Here is a 20,699-nt window from a genome sequence, read left to right on the forward strand (position 1 = left end):
CATGTATGAATAATTTTGTCGCCAAAACTCGTCTCTAATGAACCATCCCAAATTCGAGAAATGTAGGGCCGCTGTTGGCGCCAAGGGAACAGGGATCCCCAGCACAAATGTGATTAGTGGAGATGCTCGCCCGCCACACGAGGGCTGGGCCACAGGGTAGGCCCGTCTGACTCTCAGGTCCTGAGAGCCCGAAGGACCACGGGATATTACTATAAAAGGATCCCAGGTTGCTGGGCCATAGGGTAGGCTCGCCTAATCTCAGGTCCCGGGAGTCTGAAGGATACCGGGATACTACTATAAAAGGACCCTAGGCTGCTGGGCCACAGGGTAAGCACGTCTGGCTCTCAGGTCCCGGGAGGCTGAAGGACCTCGGGATACTACTACGAAAGGCTCCGGGGGAACAGGAAGCTACCTTCGCTTCGAAGGAAGCCCTCTGACAGTCGGCAGGGCAGGCGGCACTAAATTGTCCCCTGCATGCTTGCAGGTGGATGGCGTGCATACATACATGCACCAAGATAGGACAAGACAAGACAAGAAGAACTCCTCCACAGGAATACATGTATGCTCGAGCCCCATGAAAGCATGTGCCTAAGTACATGCACCTGTATGCATTAAAAAAAGAGACCCATATATGAAGGGCACGTCACCTGTAGAGGCAACACCTCATTGGTTCTCCATGTACAGTCCGTTATGGGGATCCCTCTTCAATTATAAAAGAGGAGACCTAGGGTAGGGAAGGGAGGCTCCTGGCTCGAAAAAAGATTCTAGAACTAGAGAACGAGCTCGACTCCTGTGTATTTCCTAGTTCATACACATCCACAAAATATACAGAAAAGCGGGACTAGGGCTATTATCCTTCGGGAGGTCCAAACCTAGGTAAAAATCTATCTGTGCTCACCATACGTGCTGCTTAAGGGGATCAGCGCGTTCAGCCCCTGGTCGAATCTTTAAACGGGGGTTCTCACCCACCGTCAGCTAGCGCGCCAGGTAGGGAGCTGTGACGTTGTTTCTTCCTTCCCAACATTTCCGGTGACCTCTGCTGTGCCGCATCCCGGAGAAGCGACTAAAGGCCTCGGGCCGGACGAGCATCCGACCCACAAGCTAAGTTGGCTGCACGACCGCGTATTGCTCTGAGCGACCGTGTGCCGGGCTGCTCGTGTGTGCTTCGGAGGAAGCGACGTATGCTTGGACACTGCTAGCTAGTGCGCCTGGCCCGCTCGCGAGAGCCCAGGGGCTGCCCCCTGCGATCCCCCGCGTGGCTCGCCGAGCTCCCCCGGGACGCTATCCCGAGATGTACACAGCGTATGGCGCTGCCGCTGAGCACGTCGCGGTGCACTGGTACCCTAATGGTAGCCTGGTGGTCCCAATATGCTGCCGCCGACCCTGCTCGGGGCGGCAACGGCTTCGTGATGATAGTGGCCACCCCGGACAACTGCCCCGAGTTGCTGTCGACCGTGCCTGATTTCGCGCGACGATGACGGTGTCGCGGCAGTTGTTGGCGACGGCGCTTGGCACGACACGGTGATGATCCCATGCCACGAGGATGGCATCAGGACTACAGCCACAATACGGGCGGTGATGTCAAGATGGACGCGACGACGGCAACGCGCAGATGACGCTGAGCGCCACATGGTGATGGCAATATCCTCAGACGGAGCTGCATACCGGGGTCTTGGCCTCGAGCAGCTTCCTAGAGCAGTCGGGTAGACGCGACCTCGGGTCGCCGAATCCAAGCGTGCGGACCCCAAGGTGCGGCGATCGCACAAGCTGCTCGTGCGTTACCGGCACACACGACAAAAAGCTAAGTGAGGGCCGAACGTGGCGCTAGCACGCTGCTGCTCCCGAGGTGTCCGAGTGTGTCCCCCCTCGAGCCCCGGGGCACATACTGCTGCCACCCTGAGAACACGTATGCGTCCACTTTGCCCACACGACCCCGGGCCTAGGGGCTACCCACGGGAGCTCTCCTTGCCAAAGACCATGCAAGTTATCCTGGGAATCTCGGAGGCCCAGGCTCCTAGCGGGCCATGTCCCGGAGTAGACCGACCAACGCGACCACGCACCTCATCCGGGGAGCAAGCGCCATGCCGGCTGTGGCCCTGGGCTGCCGGGAAGGGCTCGAAGATGTGCAGGGGCCCACCCCGAGATGCCGACCGAGCTCGGGACAACAACGATTCCAAGCAAGGCGGCGACTAGCCCGGGTGGCGACCTCGAGTTACCGGCGTCCCACTTAACCTCGTGCAACGACGTCGCCGCTACGGCCACAGACGGCACCGCGACAAGCGAGTCAAGGCGGAGTAGCGGCGTCGCCGAGGTCGATGACGAGGGCTCCTGGCACGCCAAGGCATCAGTGGTGGCGACACATGCGCGAACGACGCCAAGTTGCGGGCGACCGTGATGGCCTCCGTGAGCCGAGCTACAGGCTCTTGGCCACGCGCAGTCTTCTGAGCAGCAGTGTTGGCGCAACCCCCAAGCCACCGAACCTAAGTTGACGGGCCACGGGATGCGCCAACCATGCAAGCTGTCCTCAAAGGGCTCATGCCCGCGCCCGCGGCTATCAGCTCAGCGCTGCACTACCTAAGCTTAGTCCACGCGTTCAGAGCAGCTCAGGACGACAGCGACATCCCGGGGTAGCATGGGACCAAGCACTCAGAGCTGCGCGGTTCCACATCCTCGGTGATCAGACTTCGCCTCATCGGCCCCGCGAGAGATTCCGAGCTCGCACAGCAACGCGACCTTGTGCAACGATGGCAATGGCAACGACGACGCCCGGCCGTCAGCAACGGCGATGCCAAGCAACAGAAACGCAACATGATGGCGACAACCATACGTTGTAAGTTGCAGTTTAAGTGTAGAGTCAATTCTAATTTCGCACCAAAGCCTGCTCCGGTAGCAAAGCCGACTCCTGTCGCACCAAAGCCCGGTGCGGCGGCAAAGCCAACTCCGGTCGCACCAAAGCCCGCTCCCGCGGCAAAGCGGACTCCAGTCGCACCAAAGCCCGCTCCTGGCGGCAAATCCGACTCCGGTCGCACCAAAGCCCGCTCCGGCGGCAAAGCCGACTCCGGTCGCACCAAAGCCCGCAACTTCACCAAATCCTTGAATCCTGCTGTCAATGCGCCCAGCCGAGTGGAGGTACCTCGAAAAACCATTCAACCCCCTTCTCAACCGATTAGGGGGAGGGCTGCTAAGCGGGATAATGCTTCTAATAAGCGACAAAGGAAAGGGAGGAACACACGATTCTCTAAATCAGTAAACGAAAGTCAACTTCCGGTTGATGGACACCGAGTGGATACAGGACATCCACAAACCAGCACTATAATGCACGATTCAGATGTTGCTGGCACATCGGAACACCCTGAACCCATTCTTCCTATGAATCAAGAAGAATTACACGGGGTACAAGAAATTTCCATTAATTATACTAGTTCTGGAGAACTGTATGATCGTAAGAATACGATCGTCAACGCATGTTTTTCATCAATCATAGCCAATAACCTTCTATCTGATCCAGATCCTAAATCCATGGTAGAGTGTCAACAACGCTCGGACTGGAACAAATGGAAGGAAGCAATTAACTCCGAATTATCCTCACTAGCGAAAAGACAGGTATTCACCTCAGTGATACCTATACCTCATAAAGTTCATCCTGTTGGATTCAAATGGGTTTTCACTCGGAAACGAAATGAAAATAATGAGGTTGTGAGGTATAAAGCGAGATTAGTTGCGCAAGGGTTTACTCAAAGGCCCGGCATTGATTACAATGAGACATACTCTCCTGTTATGAATGGAATAACTTTCCGATATTTAATATCATTGGCAGTACAAAAACGTCTATTTTTGCAATTGATGGACGTCGTGACCGCATATCTTTATGGGTCACTAGATTCGGACATCTACATGAAAGTTCCTGATGGAATATCTGTACCGAATAATGGCAAAAATCGTAACTTATTTTGTGTTAAACTTAACAAATCTCTCTACGGCTTAAAACAGTCTGGGAGAATGTGGTACAGTCGACTTAAAGAATTCCTTATGGATAAGGGTTATTCTAACAGTGATGATTGCCCATGTGTATTCATTAGGAAATCTTCTACAGGCTTCTGTATTATATCAGTTTATGTAGATGATTTAAATATCATTGGTCATAAACGTGATATTGATGAAGCATGTAATCTTCTAAAAACAGAATTTGAAATGAAGGATTTGGGTAAAACCAAATTTTGCTTGGGTTTGCAACTTGAGCACCTTCAAACGGGAATTCTCATTCACCAATCTGCATATATCCAGAAAGTATTGAGTAAATTCAATATGACTAATGCATATCCGTCCAAAACTCCGATGATCGTTCGGTCTCTTGAGAAGGATAAAGATTCTTTCCGACCACGTGAAGATGGAGAAGAGGTTTTAGGTCCTGAATACCCATACCTCAGTGCAATTGGAGCACTTATGTATCTAGCAAACAATACCAGACCCGATATTGCATTTGCAGTAAATCTACTTGCTAGACACAGTGCCGCTCCTACTAAACGCCATTGGAATGGTATTAAGAATATTCTCTGATATCTCCAAGGCACGGCAGATCTTGGTCTATTTTACGAAAGAAATCAGGATCCTAGCCTCGTGGGATATACAGATGCAGGATATCTTTCAGATCCACATAATGCAAGATCACAAACAGGATATGTATTTCTATACGGTGGAACTGCTATGTCGTGGAAGTCTTCTAAACAGACTCTGGTAGCAACGTCCACTAATCACTCAGAGATCATTGCACTATATGAAGCCTCACGTGAATGTGTATGGCTAAGAAGGGTGATTAATCATATACAATCATCTTGTGGAATTCAACCCATTGAATTACCCACCATTATCTACGAAGATAATGCAGCTTGTGTTGCACAGATGCAACAAGGTTATATCAAGAGTGATGCTACAAAGCATATCTCTCCTAAGTTATTTTACCCTCACCAACTCCAACAAAGTGGTGAGATAAATGTCATGCAAGCTAAGTCTTGTGATAACCTCGCAGACTTATTCACTAAGTCGCTACCTTATTCTACATTTAACAAATGTGTTAAGGGCATTGGTATGCGCCGACTTAGAGATTTGCTTGCATCAGGGGGAGCATCTCTTTGATTTAACTATTCTTACACATCACATTGTACTCTTTTCCTATATGAGTTTTTCTTACATAGTTTTTCTCATATTAGGTTTTTAATGAGGCAATGTCAACACAAGTAAATATCTATCTCTTGTTTTTCCCTTCAGGGATTTTCAATAGAGATACCAAGGATATATACTGTTCTTTTCTCCAAAATTTTTCCCACTGGGTTTTTCTGGAGTTTTACGCAGTATATATATATATATATATATATTGTAAGCCTTTATTTCACAGGATCTCTAAAGATTATACATGGTGGACAACTGCTCAAGGGGGAGTGTTACGATATATGATCAGTTGATCATTAGGAGTAGTATAATCACAGACGTTGATTACGGCGGTTGCCTAATCAATGGTCATGATCATCTTTGAACAGACATCTCCTCCACCCCTCCACCCCTTCATACATGTATAAATAACAGTGATCAATGAATAAAGAAGTACTTTTCTGCCCCACAATTACTTCTGTAATTTAGTTCTAAACACCCCTGGCGCGTGGAACGTCCCGATAGAATGTCCTGCACGGTTACCTCCGGGACATCGTCCTGGGCGGATGGCTTCTGATAGATCTTGCAGAACGTTGTGACGACGTCGTGAGTCCCGGCCATCCTCCAAGGGTACACGGACTGCCCTTGCTGCAAGAGCTTGTTAGGATGGCTGCCAAACATGGCCTGGTGTTTCCTGGTGTAGTCTCTCAAGCACTGGAGCACCCTGAGCCAGAACTCGGTGCTCTGGTTGGCTCTCATCAGGCTTGCCACCACGTTTCCTGCCATGAACACGCCGTCCAGCAGCTCCGCGATCTCCATGGCCAGGGATGCGAGCTTTGGATGGTCATCCGGGTTCGCGCTCCCAAAGGCGAGCGCCTTGAAGAAGTACCAGTAAGCTTCTTGCGGCAGAGCCTTCAATCTGAGAGCCTTGGTGGTTCCAAGAGCAGCTACCTTCTCTGATCTGCCTGTGATCACGATCTTGCTCCCGTGCCCCATGCTGCTGGCTGCCGAGTGGTACAGCCTCCTCCATGCCCCCTCGTCCACGTCCCCAGCTAGCTCGATGACCGTGAGTGACCTCCCGCGTGACGCAGCGGTGGCATCTTGATGCTTGATCGCAGCACTGCCTCTGAAAGCAGCCAGGTCTCCGGCGTCAAGATCTTCTCCGGTGAAGACAACGATCGACGAGAAGTGGCTGCGCACCCTCTCGTCAAGGCAGACGTGCTCGACGAGCGTGCTCTTCCCGATCCTCGCCACGCCGACGATCGGAAGCACGGCGGGACCTCCATTGCCAAAGGGGGCTTCTGGTCGGAGTAGGAAGTTGACGACCGTCTCCATCTCCATCTGCCGGCCGAACATCACATTGCCGAGAATCAAGTAGGTGCAGTACGGCTGCCGGCGGATGCGAGGGTATCCCTCCAAGAATACGCCGAACTCCAGCATGTCGCCCATCAATGTCTCGAGGCGTTCGAGCATCTTCTCCAGCTTCTTCGGGCTCTCGGGGTTCTGGCGGCTTTCATTGCTGCTGTTACCGGTGAAGGAGGGGAGACGCTTGGCTGAACTGAATCTAGGCAAGGCAACAGGTAGGCCGCCGCTCACCTCGTCATCGCCCCCATGGCCTCTGAACTTGACGGTGTTGAGCATGTAGTGACCCCCGTACATGCCTTGCCGGAGCATCTCGAGCTGCCGGAGCATCGCTTGATTGGTGATGTGCCGCCCCTCGGCGGCCTCCACCGTGGCGTCGACCCGGAGCAGGACACGCTGCAGCCGCTGGATCCCGTGCTCCGCCTCTTGTGCCCTGGACCTCCTGTACCTCTGGATCACCAGGGATAGGGCTCTGCTCAGGAGGTCGTTCATGATCGCGGAAAGGATGGCCTCCATTGCAAGGATCCTCTCAGGGAGAAGGTTGGTGGTGCAGTGGACTAGTGGAGACGGGGGCAGGGAGAAGGTTTGGTGGTGGAATGGAAAGAATTGGCTCCACTGCAAGGATCCTCTCAAGTCAACAGTCCCAAGGTGCAGTGCAGGTGCCCACTGTTGACTACTTTGAAACGGAGGACAAGGAATTTGTGGGCGTTAAAGTTCGAATGGACCCAAAAAGGTAACGACTAGCCATTGCTTCTCCACCAAGCTCGTACCAGGTCATTGGTGATGCTAACATCACTGAATTTAGCGTATGGTTCTATCTGATCTGACAGTCTATAAAGCACCCGCCACCAATTGCTCTATACGCACCAAAGCCCGCTCCGGTAGCAAAGCCGACTCCTGTCGCACCAAAGTCCGTTGCGGCGGCAAAGCCAACTCCGGTCGCACCAAAGTCCGCTCCCGCGGCAAAGCGGACTCCAGTCGCACCAAAGCCCGCTCCTGGCGGCAAATCCGACTCCGGTCGCACGAAAGCCCGCTCCGGCGGCAAAGCCGACTCCGGTCGCACCAAAGCCCGCTCCGGCGGCAAAGCCGACTCCGGTCGCACTAAAGCCCGCTCCAGCGGCAAAGCCAACTCCTGTCGCACAAAGCCGACTCTGGTCGCACTAAAGCCCGCTCCGGCGGCATAGCCAACTCCGATCGCACTAAAGCCCGCTCCGGCGGCAAAGCCGACTCCAGTCGCATAAAGCCGACTCCGGTCGCACTAAAACCCGCTCCGGCGGCAAAACTGACTTCGGTCATACTAAAGTCCGCTCCAGTAGTGAAGCCCGCTCCAGCGGCAAAGCCGACTCCGATCGCACCAAGGTTCGCTCCTGCGGTGAAGCCCGCTCCGGCAGCAAAGCAGACTCCGGTCGCACCAAAGCCCGCTTCGACGGCAAAGCCGACTCCGGTCACACTAAGCTCGCTCCAGTGGCAAAGCCGACTCCGGTCGCACTAAAGCCCGCTCCAGCGGCAAAGCCGCCTCCGATCGCACAAAGCCGACTTCGGTCGCACTAAAGCCCACTCCGGCAGCAAATCTGACTCCGGTTGCACCGAGGTTCGCTCCGGGGGTGAAGCCCACTCCGGCGGCAAAGCCGATTCCGGTCGCACCAAAGCCCGCTCTGACGGCAAAGCCGACTCCAGTCGCACTAAGCCCGCTTCGGCAGCAAAACCGACTCCGGTTGCACTAAAGCCTGCTCCGGCAGCAAGCCGACTTTGATCGCACAAAGCTGACTTCGGTCACACTAAAGCCCACTCCAGCGGTAAAGCTGACTCAGGTCGCACTAAAGTCCACCTAAGGGCTTGCATGGACGGAAAGCCGACACGTACGTACATGAGGCTTGATGCATTTGCGTACCCCATGTACGTATCCCTGATACGCCCATCCACGTAATTATACTAATCGCACTGCCAACCGGCCGCATACATGTGGCTCCGTATGCGAGGAGCGCGAATGGATCAATGCGCTCGCGTACAGCGTGGCTGGCAGCTTTCCTAGGCATGTATGTGCAACCTTGTTCTTCAGTGACTATACCATGGGACACGCTTGAGCTAGGGGCAGGGCCCCACCATGCGCGGCGCCGTGACCAAAGGCTATCCCAGTCTACCTGACAAGGCCGTATGGATGCCCCCAGGTCCCGGCATCTCAGGTGGCTGCTACTTGAAATCCGAACCCATGCAGTTCGAGCACTGTCTACCTCAAAAGAAGAGTGGCCCCACACCTAAACTTCGGAGTCCTTGGCCACATATGGGGCCGGGGGCTACTGTCGGCGCCAAGGGAACGGGGATCCCCAGCGCAAGTGATTAGTGGAGACGCTCGCCCGCCATATGAGGGCTGGGCCACAGGGTAGGCCCGCTTGACTCTCAGGTCCTGGGAGCCCGAAGGACCCTGGGATACTACTACGAAAGGGCCTTAGGATGCTGGGCCACAGGGTAGGCCTGCCTGACTCTCAGATCCCGGGAGCCCGAAGGATCCCGGGATACTACTACGAGAGGACTCCAGGATGCTGGGCCATAGGGTAGACTCGCCTGACTCTCAGATCCCGGGAGCCCGAAGGACTCCGGAATACTACTACGAAAGGACCCTGGGGAACGGGAAGCTACCTTCGCTTCGCTTCGAAGGAAGCGCTCTAACAGCTGGCAGGGCCGGCGGCACTAAATAGCCCCCTGCATGCTTGCAGGTGGATGGCGTGCATACATGCATGCACCAAGATAAGACAAGACAAGACTAAGGAGAACTCCTCCACAGGAATACATGTATGCATGAGCTGCATGAAAGCGTGTGACCAGGTACATGCACCTGTACACATTAAAAAAAGAGGCCCATGTATGAAGGGCACGTCACCTGTAGAGGCAACGCCTCATTAGTTCTCCATGTACAGTCCGTTATGGAGATCCCTCTTCAATTATAAAAGAGGAGGTCTAGGGTAGGAAATGGGGCTTCTGGCTCGAAAAAAGATTCCAGATATAGAGAATGAGCTCGCCTCCTGTGTACTCCCTAGTTCATGCACACCCACAAAATATACAGAAAAGCAGGACATAGGGCTATTATCCTCCGGGAGGTCCGAGCCTGGGTTAAAATCTCTCTGTGCTCACCATACGTGCTGCTCAAGGGGATCAGTTCGTTCAGCCCCTGGCCGAATCTCTAAACGGGGGTTCACGAATCCCCGCTGGCGATTCTCGCCCTCCGTCAGCCGCCTTGATGGTAAAGTACTGGACTCAAAGAAAAGTCTTTATCAAACTTGTCAGGTACAGAAAAATTGAGGTTACACGACAACTGCATCAGCTAGTCAATGGGCACACAACGAGAAAAACAAATAGAACTTACATTTGTTAAATTGTAAGAAAGCTAGTGAGATCTTGCTGGCTATTTGAAGACCCCTTTAGCGTGCTACATATTTTTGCAATTTTTCTTTATCAATTACACAACACCCATTACAAAAATAACCCAAAAAACCTATACCTATTTACAAATTATCCACCAATGGCATTATAAGAAATAAAAAATACCCTTATACATGCTTTTCTATTATATTCATCTGTACCATTTGTTAAAGAAATGAAGCCAGGTACAAAGAAGAAGACAACCCAATTTACTAATTTAGTTAATGCATAAGTTCGCTGCACAATTTTTATTTGTGTGAACTGGGTGGGTAGTAGATGATGATGTGCTCATAATAAGTCTAACACAGTTACATACATTTTGATGACTCAAAACTTGATATATTAATCAGGAAGATAAAACATGACACAGGGGTTGTTGAGCCTTTTTGCATGTTCAGTAGATCTGTAGCTTTTGGCTTGTCTGCGGCTCTCTCCCTTAATGCTAGTTGGACTAGTTTTTTATTCTGTAAGCAAATACTCCACTCCAACGTCCAAACTTTACAAGGATTTTATTTACAGCTAAAAGGTATTACACATTGGTACGAGACTACCCGAACAAATTCATATCAAACCGTCATCTGCCGAGGCCCGAGGGCGCTTCTTTCTGACCGTGGAGCATCCGGCCGTTTGTGATTCACAACTGAACATGTAGGTGTGGTAAGGGGGTATTCTAGACCTCCACCCAACTGCTCTGAACTTCCCCTGATGCGTAGCACGCCCTGCTATGATATCATGCGCTGTTAGCTCGGGGACACCCTGCTCGGAAGTACGCTCCTGGTAAATGTTGTGGATCACAACGACATTCTGACTCCTTGCCATGCTCCAAGCGTACACAGGGTATCCTTTCTCCAAGAGCTCTTTCGGATGCTTACCATACGTGAGAAGATACTTGCTTGTGAAATGTCTCTGGCACTGAAGCACCCTGCGCCAGAACTGAACGTTCAGGTTGTCTCTCATCAGACTCCCCACTATGTTTGTTCCCAGGAACGTGCCGTCGTCCAGCAGCGCTGCAATCTCCATTCCCAGAGACGCGAGCTCCGGGTGGTCATCAGGGTTCGTGCTCCCGAAGGCGAGTGTCTTGAAGAAGTACCAGTAAGCTTCTTGGTGAAGAAACTTCAGTCTGAGAGCTGGCGCTGTGCCAAGAGCTGCTATCTTCTCAGACCGGCTTGTGATTATGATCTTGCCCCCGCGCCCCATGCTTCTCGCTGCAGAGCAGTACAGATTCCTCCATGTCTCCTCCTCCATTTCCATGTCCCCGGCTAGTTCAATGACCACAAGTGACCTCCCACAAGAGGAGGCGGTAAGATCCTGATGCTTGGTGACACCGCTTCGTCCTAGAGCAGCCATGTTCTCAGCGCCAAGATCGTCTCCGCCGAAGAAGACGATCGTGGAGAAGTGACCGCACACCCTCTTGTCGAGGCAGACATGCTCAACTAGCGTGCTCTTGCCGATCCTCCTCGCGCCAACGATCGGAAGCACCCCTGGATTTCCATCGCCCGCAGCTTCTGGCTGGAGCAGGAAATCGATGATCGTCTCCTTCTCCATCTGCCTGCCGAACATGACCCTGTCAAGCACCAAGTACTCGCTGTACGGCTGCCGGGGGATGCGAGGGTATCCCTCCAGGAACACGGCGAACGCCACCATGTCGCCCATCAGCGTCTCAAGGCCGTCGAGCATCTTCTCCAGGTTCTTCAGGTTTTCAGCGTCAAGCACGGTGTTCTGCAGGTTCTCTTTGCTGCTGCTGCTGCTGCCGACGGGGAAGGAGAGGAGACGCTTGGCTGAACTGCGTCGGGACAGGACAACGTCGCGGCCACCACTCACCTCGCCGTGGCCTCTGTACCTGAAGGTATCTAGTACGTAGTGGCCGCCGTACATGCCTTGCCTGAGCATGTCAAGCTGCCGGAGCATCGCCTGGTTGGTGATGTGCCGCCCCTCAGCCTCCTCGACCGTGGCCTCGACCCGGAGCAGCACGCGCCGCAGCCGCTGGAGCTTGTGCTCTGTCTCTTCTGCCTTGGACGGCCTATACCTCTGTATCAGCACGGACAGGGCTCTGCCCAGGAGATCGCTCATGATCGCGGAGAGAAGGGGCTCCATTGCTGGACTCCACGAGAGAAGATTTGGTGGTGGGTGCAATGGAGAATGGAGCACGGGCAACTAGTGGTTAAATTCATGCGCACAAGTCCTTGCCTGCAAACGTTGAAAAGAAGGGCAGCGAAATGCAGACATTTCTAGGCTTCACAGAGCCAAAATGAACTACTCATTCTCATCTCCCTCTAGAAGAATAGATTTCTTTTTTTTCTTTTTGCATATTTTACACGACTCTGGAGTTTGGACGCTGCAGCTGCTTGAGCTTGTGCGCTTGACTCTTCGGCTAGAACCGTCAGTGCCTCCGGATCACGACGGACCGGGCTCTGCCAAGGAGGTCGCCTGCGATTGCAGAAAGAAGCGGCTCCATTGCAAGGCTGCCAGAGAGGAGAAGGTTGAAAAGGAGCGCGTAAAAAGGGTAAATATGACCAGCCGTGATAGACGACATTGTTCTGCAGACTGCAGGTCAGTCAAGCCTTCTGAAATTCCAATCCAAGTGGCCTGCGTACAATAATTTCGGTCCTAGGGTTCAGACACGGGGGTAGAAAAAAGAGCAGAGTACGATTTAAGGGTCTTTTGACTTGAATTTCTAGCAAGCTACAGCCATGCCTCAACAGTCAGTTCCTGCGCTTGGAATTGCTTCCAGAAAAAATAACAGCCAAGTTGCAGTTATAATATGTTACAGAGAAGAACACGCATGATCACAAAGCAGAACACCTCCATGGTTGCTAGTGCTACATACTGAATGGATAAAAACATACAGAGACATACAGCATGAACATAAACTTCACAGCGAATTCAGTCGTGGCTGCCGGTGCTGGATTCGCTTGTTCATGGGCGGCACACGGAGGAACGACGACGATGTCTGCACCTGGCAACTCATCAAGTAGCTGTAGTAGGGTGGTATGCGAGACCTCCAAGCCAAGACCTCAAACTTCCCTCGAGGCCTTGTGCTTCCAATCTGCACCTCGTTCAGAGTTATCTTGGGCAGATCATGCTCCTGGGACGAACACGCTTGGTAAGAATGGTAAGCTGTGAGCACGGTGTCAGTCATGGGCAATCTCCAGAGGTATATCGGCCGACCATTCATCAGTAGGAGATCGGACGGGTGCTCACCAAAGTGAAGGAGGTGCATTCGTATGTAGTGTCTGAGGCCGTTGAGAACCCTTCGCCAAAACTGACAGCAAGGGTTAGCTCTCAGCAAGACACCGAACAAATTGGCCGAGATGATGCATCGATTCAGCAGGTCCGCCATCTCCATACACACAGATGCTAGCTCCGGCTGATCCTCCGCGTCAGCGCTCCCGAACGCGATCGTCTTGAAGAAGTACCAGTAGGCTTCTCGAGGCAGAGGTTTCAGCTCGAGAGCTTGTGTTGTCCCAAAACTTGCGATCTTCTCCGATCGACTCGTGACGATGATTTTGCTGACCGGCGTTGTGCGTCGTCCTCGCAGTGCAGACATTGTTCTCCTCCACCATGTGTTGTCATCCACGTCGCGGACTAGCTCGATAACAACCAGCGATTTCCTGGCCGGGTCGAGATCCCGGTGCTTGATTGTGCCGTTGTCTTCCAGTCCCAGATGAGGCAATAGCTTTCCATCCTCGATGTCTCCTTGGCCGAGGAAGACGATCAGGGAGAAGTGCCCGCGCACCCTCTCGTCCAAGCAGACATGCTCGACGAGGGTGCTCTTGCCAACCCTTGGTCGACCGATCACTGGGAGCACGCCCGGATCTTCTGCGCCCGCAGGCTCTGGTCCCAGCAAGAAGCTGATGATCTTCTCCTGCTCTGCCTCGCGGCCGAACATGCGGTTCTCCAGCCACAGGTGCCCGCTGTAAGGCTCGCGGCGCGCCGGAGGGTAGCAGCTCAAGAACACAGCGAGCTCCTTCATGTCGCTGGCCATGCGCTCTAGGCCGTCGAGCACCTCCTGCAGCTCCGCCTCCACCTCCCCCTCGCGTCCGTTGTCTTCAGGCGCCGTGCTCGCCGGCGCCGTCCTGGCCGAGACAGTAGTGCGCAAGCGCTTCGCCGGATTGAACAGGGACAAGGCGAACGACGAGCGATCACGAAGACTGCTAACCTCGTGAACGCCTTGGCGCTTGATGGCGCTGAGCAGGTAGTAGCCTCTGTACACGCCTTCCCTCATCAGCTGAAGCTGCCGGAGCATCGCCTGGTTGGTGACGCGCCGCCTGTCGGCCTCCTCGACGACGGCCTGAAGTCGTAGAAGCACGCGGCGCAGCCGTTGCGGGGCGTCCTCCAAGCCACCGGGCTTGCGCCACCGGTGGCAGCACCTGTCCACGGCGAAGGATACGGATCGGCTGATGAGGTCGCCGAGGATCGCGGAGGCGAGCGTCCCCATCGCGAACGACGATGCGAACGAAACGAGGTATTTTGCTGTAACGCTGGACTGGCTCTAATTCGTTTATTTCGGGTCATCTCCGTCTGCAGTGGGGCAATTCAGACTCTTGACTTTGAAACTTCTTTCAATTGGCAGGAACACTCCGGATCGAACGCCATGGACCAGAAGGTGGTGGACAGAGAAAAGGGTTGACCACCAGCCTGATCACTGGTTCTCTGTTGCTGCAGCATCCGGCACCTAAAAGCTTTGTACATCGCTTCTCTCAGCATCTGTAGCTGCTGGAGCATTGCTTGGTTTGTGATGTGCCACCCCCCGGACTCCTCGACTATGGCCTGGATCCGTAGCAGGACGCCGTGCAGCCGCACTAGGTTCTCGTCGGCATCCTTCTGCTGCCGGTTGCACTTGTCGACGACGAAGGATACTGATCTTTTTTTGAAGGATACTGATCTGCTCTGACAATATCGCCTAGAACTGCAGAGACAAAGGTCTCCATTGGGAAACATCCGCAAGGGAGGATCAAATAATGTTTGATCTCAGTTTCTGGTCCAAATCATTGTTGATCGCTGTTTATATGAGCTGGGCAGCCAGATCAACAATCGGTTTATATGAGCTGGGAAGCCAGATCGACAGGCTCCTTAATTAGGGATGACAATGGTATCCAAAATCTAAAACCTGATGGGTTTTTACTAGGGTACAGGTTTAGGTCAACTTCTAGATCCGTGGATGTTTTAATGGGCAAGAAGTTCTACCCGTTAGGTTTATGAGCACAGGTTTGTTCCTACGGTACCCAAACCTGTAAACCCGTGGATTTTCCGATGCAACATAGTGCATACTATCATTTTTTTGAACTTTTAACAAATTTGATGTTAATACTATCATTTTATAATTGTAACAAACTTGGTTTTAATATCACCATTTTATTGTGAACTTGTAACAAACTTGTTAATACCACTGCCACTTGAAGTATTAAACTTGTTAGATGTAATTTTATTCCCTCTAATATCTTTAAATAGTAAATTATGAATTTATTGCTTATTTTATATTTATGCAAATTATGACTGTTGCTTACATAAATGTATTGTCTTTGTCTCTCTTAGTTGTTTAAACTGAAGCGTAGTTGATAATGAGAAGAATATACGTGTATTGATCATTGATAAGTTTCTATCACGACAAGGGTGCAACCAATACGTAAGAGAATGTTCTCGGTTATGGACGACCCGTGGGCGACCCGTGGGTAAGCGTTAACCCGACGGATTCAGATTTAGGCAAAATTTTGTACCTGTCATGGTGTTATCGCCGTATTTTGACCGGGCCAGAAGTGGGCCATGGAGCAAGATGGGCTTAGAAGGCAGTCGTGACAAAGCTTGCAAATTGGGCCTCGTGCGGAAGATGGAGGCCATAAGGCCGTGTAAATTAGGAATAAGCAGTTAAGATTCGTGTCGTGTTAGGTTAGGGTTAGTTAAAGAGAACAAGTCCGCAGACTATAAATATGTACTATGAATAAACAAGAAAGGAATCATTCATCATCAACTCTCGGCGTATCGCCTCCCCTGTTCTAGGGTTTTCATCGGGTAAGTGCCATGCGACCCCGATCACGTTCTGCGTGATCGGGGTAGCGTTACCCTTGCTCGTTCGTTCATACGTTGCTCGTGCTGAAGCCTTGTAGATGGCGAGTAGCGTTGTTTATCCTGGCATGCGTTGAGTAACCTTTTCCTTTTGTGCTTTAATCGTGCTTTATATGTTGCTCTCGCATGTTTGATCGTCGTGTCCGTTCATGGATACGATGGTTTTGTCTTGTTTCGTAGTTATCGGTAGATCCAATCTGTTATGGCTGGTTTCTATTTATCTAGAAGCTTGGTTCGATATATGCATGATTAGGCCTTGCAAACGAGTTGAATGATCCGATAGTATACTCTGTATTGGCTTATCGCTCGAATGGAGGTTGTGTCAGGGATCGGCTTTCAGTTGTTTCCTTGCCCTCTGTTTAGATCGTTTTGTCGATGCTTTCGTGTATTTGTTAGGCTCAATTACGTGTAGGATGTTCCGATCGTGCAGTGAGAGCTTGGTCGTCGTAGATTGGATTAGATTGTTATTTATGAAGCAAGTTTTATTTGAATGTACACGTGTATATATCCCTATGTTGCCCGTTCCAAAGATCCGATCCGGTATTGACACAATCGGCTCTTCATAGCCGATACCGGGGAGGAGGTGATGAGCCGATCACGGCTCGGACTAATCTTTACCCATGTCTGTGCGCGCAGGAGTTTGACACGTCACACCTTCCTGATCGGGTGTAGGATCAGGTGGCACGCCTAGCGACTCTCAGCCAGGGCGCGCGCCAGATCACTGGGTCGTTGACCGAGGGACCGGGGCCCACCAGCCGTCCCGGAAGCCTCCCGGCTCCTCGTGTTGCCTGTCGCTGCCCGCCGGCGGGTTTTGACCAACAACACATTCTGGCACGCTCGGTGGGACTTTCTTCATCGACTTCGTCATTATCATCGGCATCATCTTCATCGACTCCGTCGTCTTTGTCGACTCCGTTGGTGGTGGTCAACAAGATGGCAAGGGAAGATCCAATCGTTTACGAGGAGCTCTCTGCTGAACACAAGCAGAGGTACGACGAAATCAGGGCTCAGTTTGAAGCCGATCTCATCGGCTCTTTCGAAAGGACTCGCAACCACGGTATCAGGTGGAGAGGTTTTTCACCTGAAGGTGCTCTTGATGGAGTGGATCTGTCTACCCCGTCTGAGGAGCGTACCAGAGCTTTGCGGCAGGAGGTGAATTATGCAGTAGCTCATTCGTTACACCGGCATTCTGAAAGCTTGGTTAATGCTTTTGAGCGTGTAGCTTTACGAGTGGTCCAAGAAATTATGAAGCATCAACATTCTCCGACTGGGCCTGCTCTGGGAAGCCACAAGGGAGAGTTACCATTCCAGACCAGACCTCCTTTGCCTTATGCGCTTGCAGCGGCGGAATCACATGGTGCTCCAGCTTACGTGGTTTACAAAGTGGGAGGTGATCCCACAGACCACCAGTTCTTCAATGAGCCACCCAAGGAAATACCACATGGCTACATGTGTGCATACATTCCGGATAGCAATAACCCAATGCATCCCTTGCAGAAAGTAGCTGGAGGGGTTTCTGGAGCTGACGCGGATAAACAAGCTTGGCTAGCAACTTATGCCACAGGGCCGAGTCATGACAATGTGCACTCGGCCCCCGGGTTACAAACGGCGGAGCAAATTGGTGCCATCCTAAGGGATCAGTTTGGCATTTTGCCGAAAAGGAGAGCGATTGGCTATACAAAGCCGTATCCAAGCGACTATGACTTAATTCCATTGCCACCCAAGTATCGGCTCCCTGAGTTTACCAAATTCAGCGGGGCAGAAGGTTCTAGTTCTATCGAACATGTGAGCCGATATTTGGCACAGTTAGGCATGATTTCTGTATCGGATCCGTTACGAGTAAGGTTCTTCTCACAATCGCTTACGGGATCGGCCTTCGGGTGGTATACGTCATTGGGTCCTGACTCCATCCGTACATGGAAGCAGTTGGAAGAACAATTTCATATTCAGTATCATTCAGAAGCTGCGGAAGCAGGTATTGCCGATCTGGCGCAGATGCGACAGAAGCGTGGAGAAACCGTGGCAGAATTTATTCGACGCTTCAGGGAGATGAAGAACAGGTGTTATTCAACGCGAATCTCAGAAAAGGAAGCTGTGGAATTGGCATCTCTAGGGTTATTGAAGCCGATTAGAGATCTGGCTTTTCAATTGGAATTCACTTCGTTGGCACATCTCGTCCAGAAGTTGACGACGCACGAGCAGCGCCACCCTGAGCTGTATCAAGAAAAGTTCAAGCGCCAAGTAGCGCTAGCTGATACTGAAGAAGCCGATGACTCCGGAGAAGAAGCGGAAGTATCGGTTGCAGAGTGGGCTCGTGGTGCAAATCCTGTATCGTGCAAGTGGGTAAAACAAACAGGACCGGCAAAGGGGTTTGATTTTGATGTGTGCAAAGTGGAACAAATTTTTGACTTATTGTTAAAAGAAAAGCAGTTGAAGTTTCCAGAAGGATACAAACCCCCTACGGCGCAGGAATTGAAAGGAAGATCATATTGCAAATGGCATGATTCTTTTACCCATAGCACAAGCGATTGTAAGGAACTCCGTCGGCAGATCCAATCGGCTATTGAACAGGGCCGATTGATCCTGGGCCAGACCGCCATGAAAGTTGACACTCAGCCGTTCCCTGGTGTCAATATGGTGGAAAGTAACGATCGGACGGCAAGGCGACAACTGGACTTCGCACTGGGCATCAACATGGCGGGGGTGGCATCACGCCGCCAGATCAAAAATGGAGAGGCTGGTTCGAGCAATCGGCCCCAAAATGAAAAGGATGAATATGTTACAGAAAGGCAGGTAAGGTACGTAAGGAATCAACGGCCAACTTCTTCTGATCTTCTCAGGAAGTATGAGTACCAGTACCAGCAGCGCCTCCATCGGGAATCTGAGGAAGAGGAGTATGAGCGCCGGACCGGGAAGCGCTTAAGGAAGCACGAAGAAGCCCGCGATCATTGGCACTGCCCGTTCTTCAGGTACTGTTGGGATTCAGGTATGAGCCGATTGCCTACAATCAGGGATTGCCCAGAGTGTGGACCAACGAGACCAGAAGCAAGGGATTCGGTTTTCCAGCGGATAGGACCTGCCCCAATCCGGCAAGTGCGGGTTCAGTCACCACGAAAGGAAGACGAAGAAGAAGACAGGTATCATCGTCCTCGTTGGTGCCCCGATGGACTTAGTCGTTCCTAGAAGCGCAGGGTTCAGCGGCTGCGTAGCTTGGAGGAGGCCGAAGCCAAGTACATCGAGACTTTAAGGAAGGCGCGACCGGATTTGGCAGAACAAGTTCGTTATGTGCAGGAAAAGGAGTCGCGCCCGCCCAGGAAGGAATGGCGGCCCAAGTCAACAAAAGCCGATAAGAAGGTATCGGCTGATGCACATATGGTTTTTGTGCTTCCTGCAGAGTTCCACGCAAGGCCCCGGGAGGAGCCGTCGGTAGCCCAACTCGATTTGGGACCTCGGCCGGTGGTATTCGAGAAGCCGCAAGCTAAGAATTACAAACACCTGAAGGCCTTATATCTTAAGGGGTTTATCAATGGTCAGCCCGTGAATAAGATGTTGGTGGATACGGAAGCAGCGGTCAACATTATGCCGTACTCAGTCCTGCGCCGTTTGGGGCGATCCACTGCAGACTTGATCAAGACCAATGTCACCCTAAGTGATTTTAATGGGTAGACTTCAGAAGCCCAAGGTGTCCTCAGTGTGGATCTCACCATTGGAAACAAAACCGTCCCGACTTCGTTCTTCGTCGTCAACAGCAAGAGCACCTACAATGTTTTACTTGGCAGGGATTGGATCCACACCAACTGTTGCATCCCTTCCACGATGCATCAATGTTTGATCCAATGGGATGGAGACGAGGTGGAAGTGGTCCAGGCAGACGACTCGATCGAAATTTCACATGCTGCCATGAGCATTTGGGATGCGGAAGACTAAGAGCCGATTTCAGGAATAAGCCTAGAAGGGTGTGATCGCATCGAGGCTACAAAAAACGGAGTAAGGCTGGTCTTATCCACCGGCCTCACAGAGTAAAAGAGCAGGGAGCGACATGTTGTAGCAGAGCCATAAAGGCCGATTCTTGCAATCGGCCCCAAAAAATCGAAGTTGTAAAGACAAATGTGTTACGTAGTCGTTATGAAATGGCCAGCATTGGCAGCCGGCCTTGTTCTTTTTACAAAAACTTGGAAAATAATGGGATGTGTGGAACGGCCGACCTTAACGATCGGCCGAGTTTTTTTTATGCTGTGTCCTTTCTTCATCTGCAATGTTGATCTAACGGAAGAAGAAGGAAAGTTAGGATATGGTTTCACATCGGCTGATGAACTTGAGGAGATAGACATCGGTCCTGGGGATAAGCCACAACCAACCTTCATAAGTAGGAAGTTACACCCGTCACTACGAGAGCCGATGATAGCTTTGCTGAAGGGATATGCCGATTGCTTCGCCTGGGATTACACAGAGATGCCTGGACTGGATAGGAGTATAGTAGAGCATCGGCTTCCCCTTAAGAGTGGTTTTCGACCGTACCAGCAACGGGCTCGGCAGATGAAAGCCGAAGTCCTGGTTGAAGTAAAGAAAGAAGTAGAAAAGATGCTGGAAGCCGGATTTATCAGGACTTGCAGGTACGCTGAATGGATCTCGAGCGTCGTGCCCGTACAAAAGAAAGATGGCCGATGGAGGGTGTGCGTGGACTTTAGGGACCTTAATTGGGCCACTCCAAA

At 51.8% G+C, this 20,699-nt stretch overlaps 3 protein-coding genes across 4 annotated transcripts; all 3 read right to left on the bottom strand.

Annotated features, from left to right (window-relative positions):
• Positions 1–5,583: 5,583 nt before the first annotated feature.
• LOC112892400 (putative disease resistance protein RGA3) lies at positions 5,584–7,079 on the bottom strand. The gene has a single exon (XM_025959576.1). The coding sequence runs from the start codon at positions 7,021–7,023 to the stop codon at positions 5,584–5,586; it is 1,440 nt and encodes a 479-aa protein (XP_025815361.1). The 5' UTR covers positions 7,024–7,079.
• A 3,273-nt stretch (positions 7,080–10,352) lies between these two features.
• LOC112894948 (putative disease resistance protein RGA3) lies at positions 10,353–12,081 on the bottom strand. Its single transcript, XM_025962801.1, has one exon. The coding sequence runs from the start codon at positions 12,016–12,018 to the stop codon at positions 10,486–10,488; it is 1,533 nt and encodes a 510-aa protein (XP_025818586.1). The 5' UTR covers positions 12,019–12,081; the 3' UTR covers positions 10,353–10,485.
• A 550-nt stretch (positions 12,082–12,631) lies between these two features.
• Positions 12,632–14,447, bottom strand: LOC112894810 (putative disease resistance protein RGA3). 2 transcript variants are annotated; one of them, XM_025962623.1, is made up of 2 exons: positions 13,126–14,447; positions 12,632–13,041 (listed from the first exon to the last, which is right to left on the bottom strand). In XM_025962623.1, the coding sequence occupies exons 1-2, from the start codon at positions 14,360–14,362 to the stop codon at positions 12,797–12,799; spliced, it is 1,482 nt and encodes a 493-aa protein (XP_025818408.1). In that variant the 5' UTR covers positions 14,363–14,447; the 3' UTR covers positions 12,632–12,796. The 2 variants fall into 2 exon arrangements, with proteins under 2 accessions (XP_025818408.1, XP_025818409.1); XM_025962624.1 differs by having other exon boundaries at positions 12,877–13,009.
• Between the last annotated feature and the right edge of the window lie 6,252 nt (positions 14,448–20,699).

This window comes from Panicum hallii, chromosome 5 (assembly GCF_002211085.1).
Source record: "Panicum hallii strain FIL2 chromosome 5, PHallii_v3.1, whole genome shotgun sequence".
NCBI classification, from domain to species: Eukaryota; Viridiplantae; Streptophyta; class Magnoliopsida; order Poales; family Poaceae; genus Panicum; species Panicum hallii.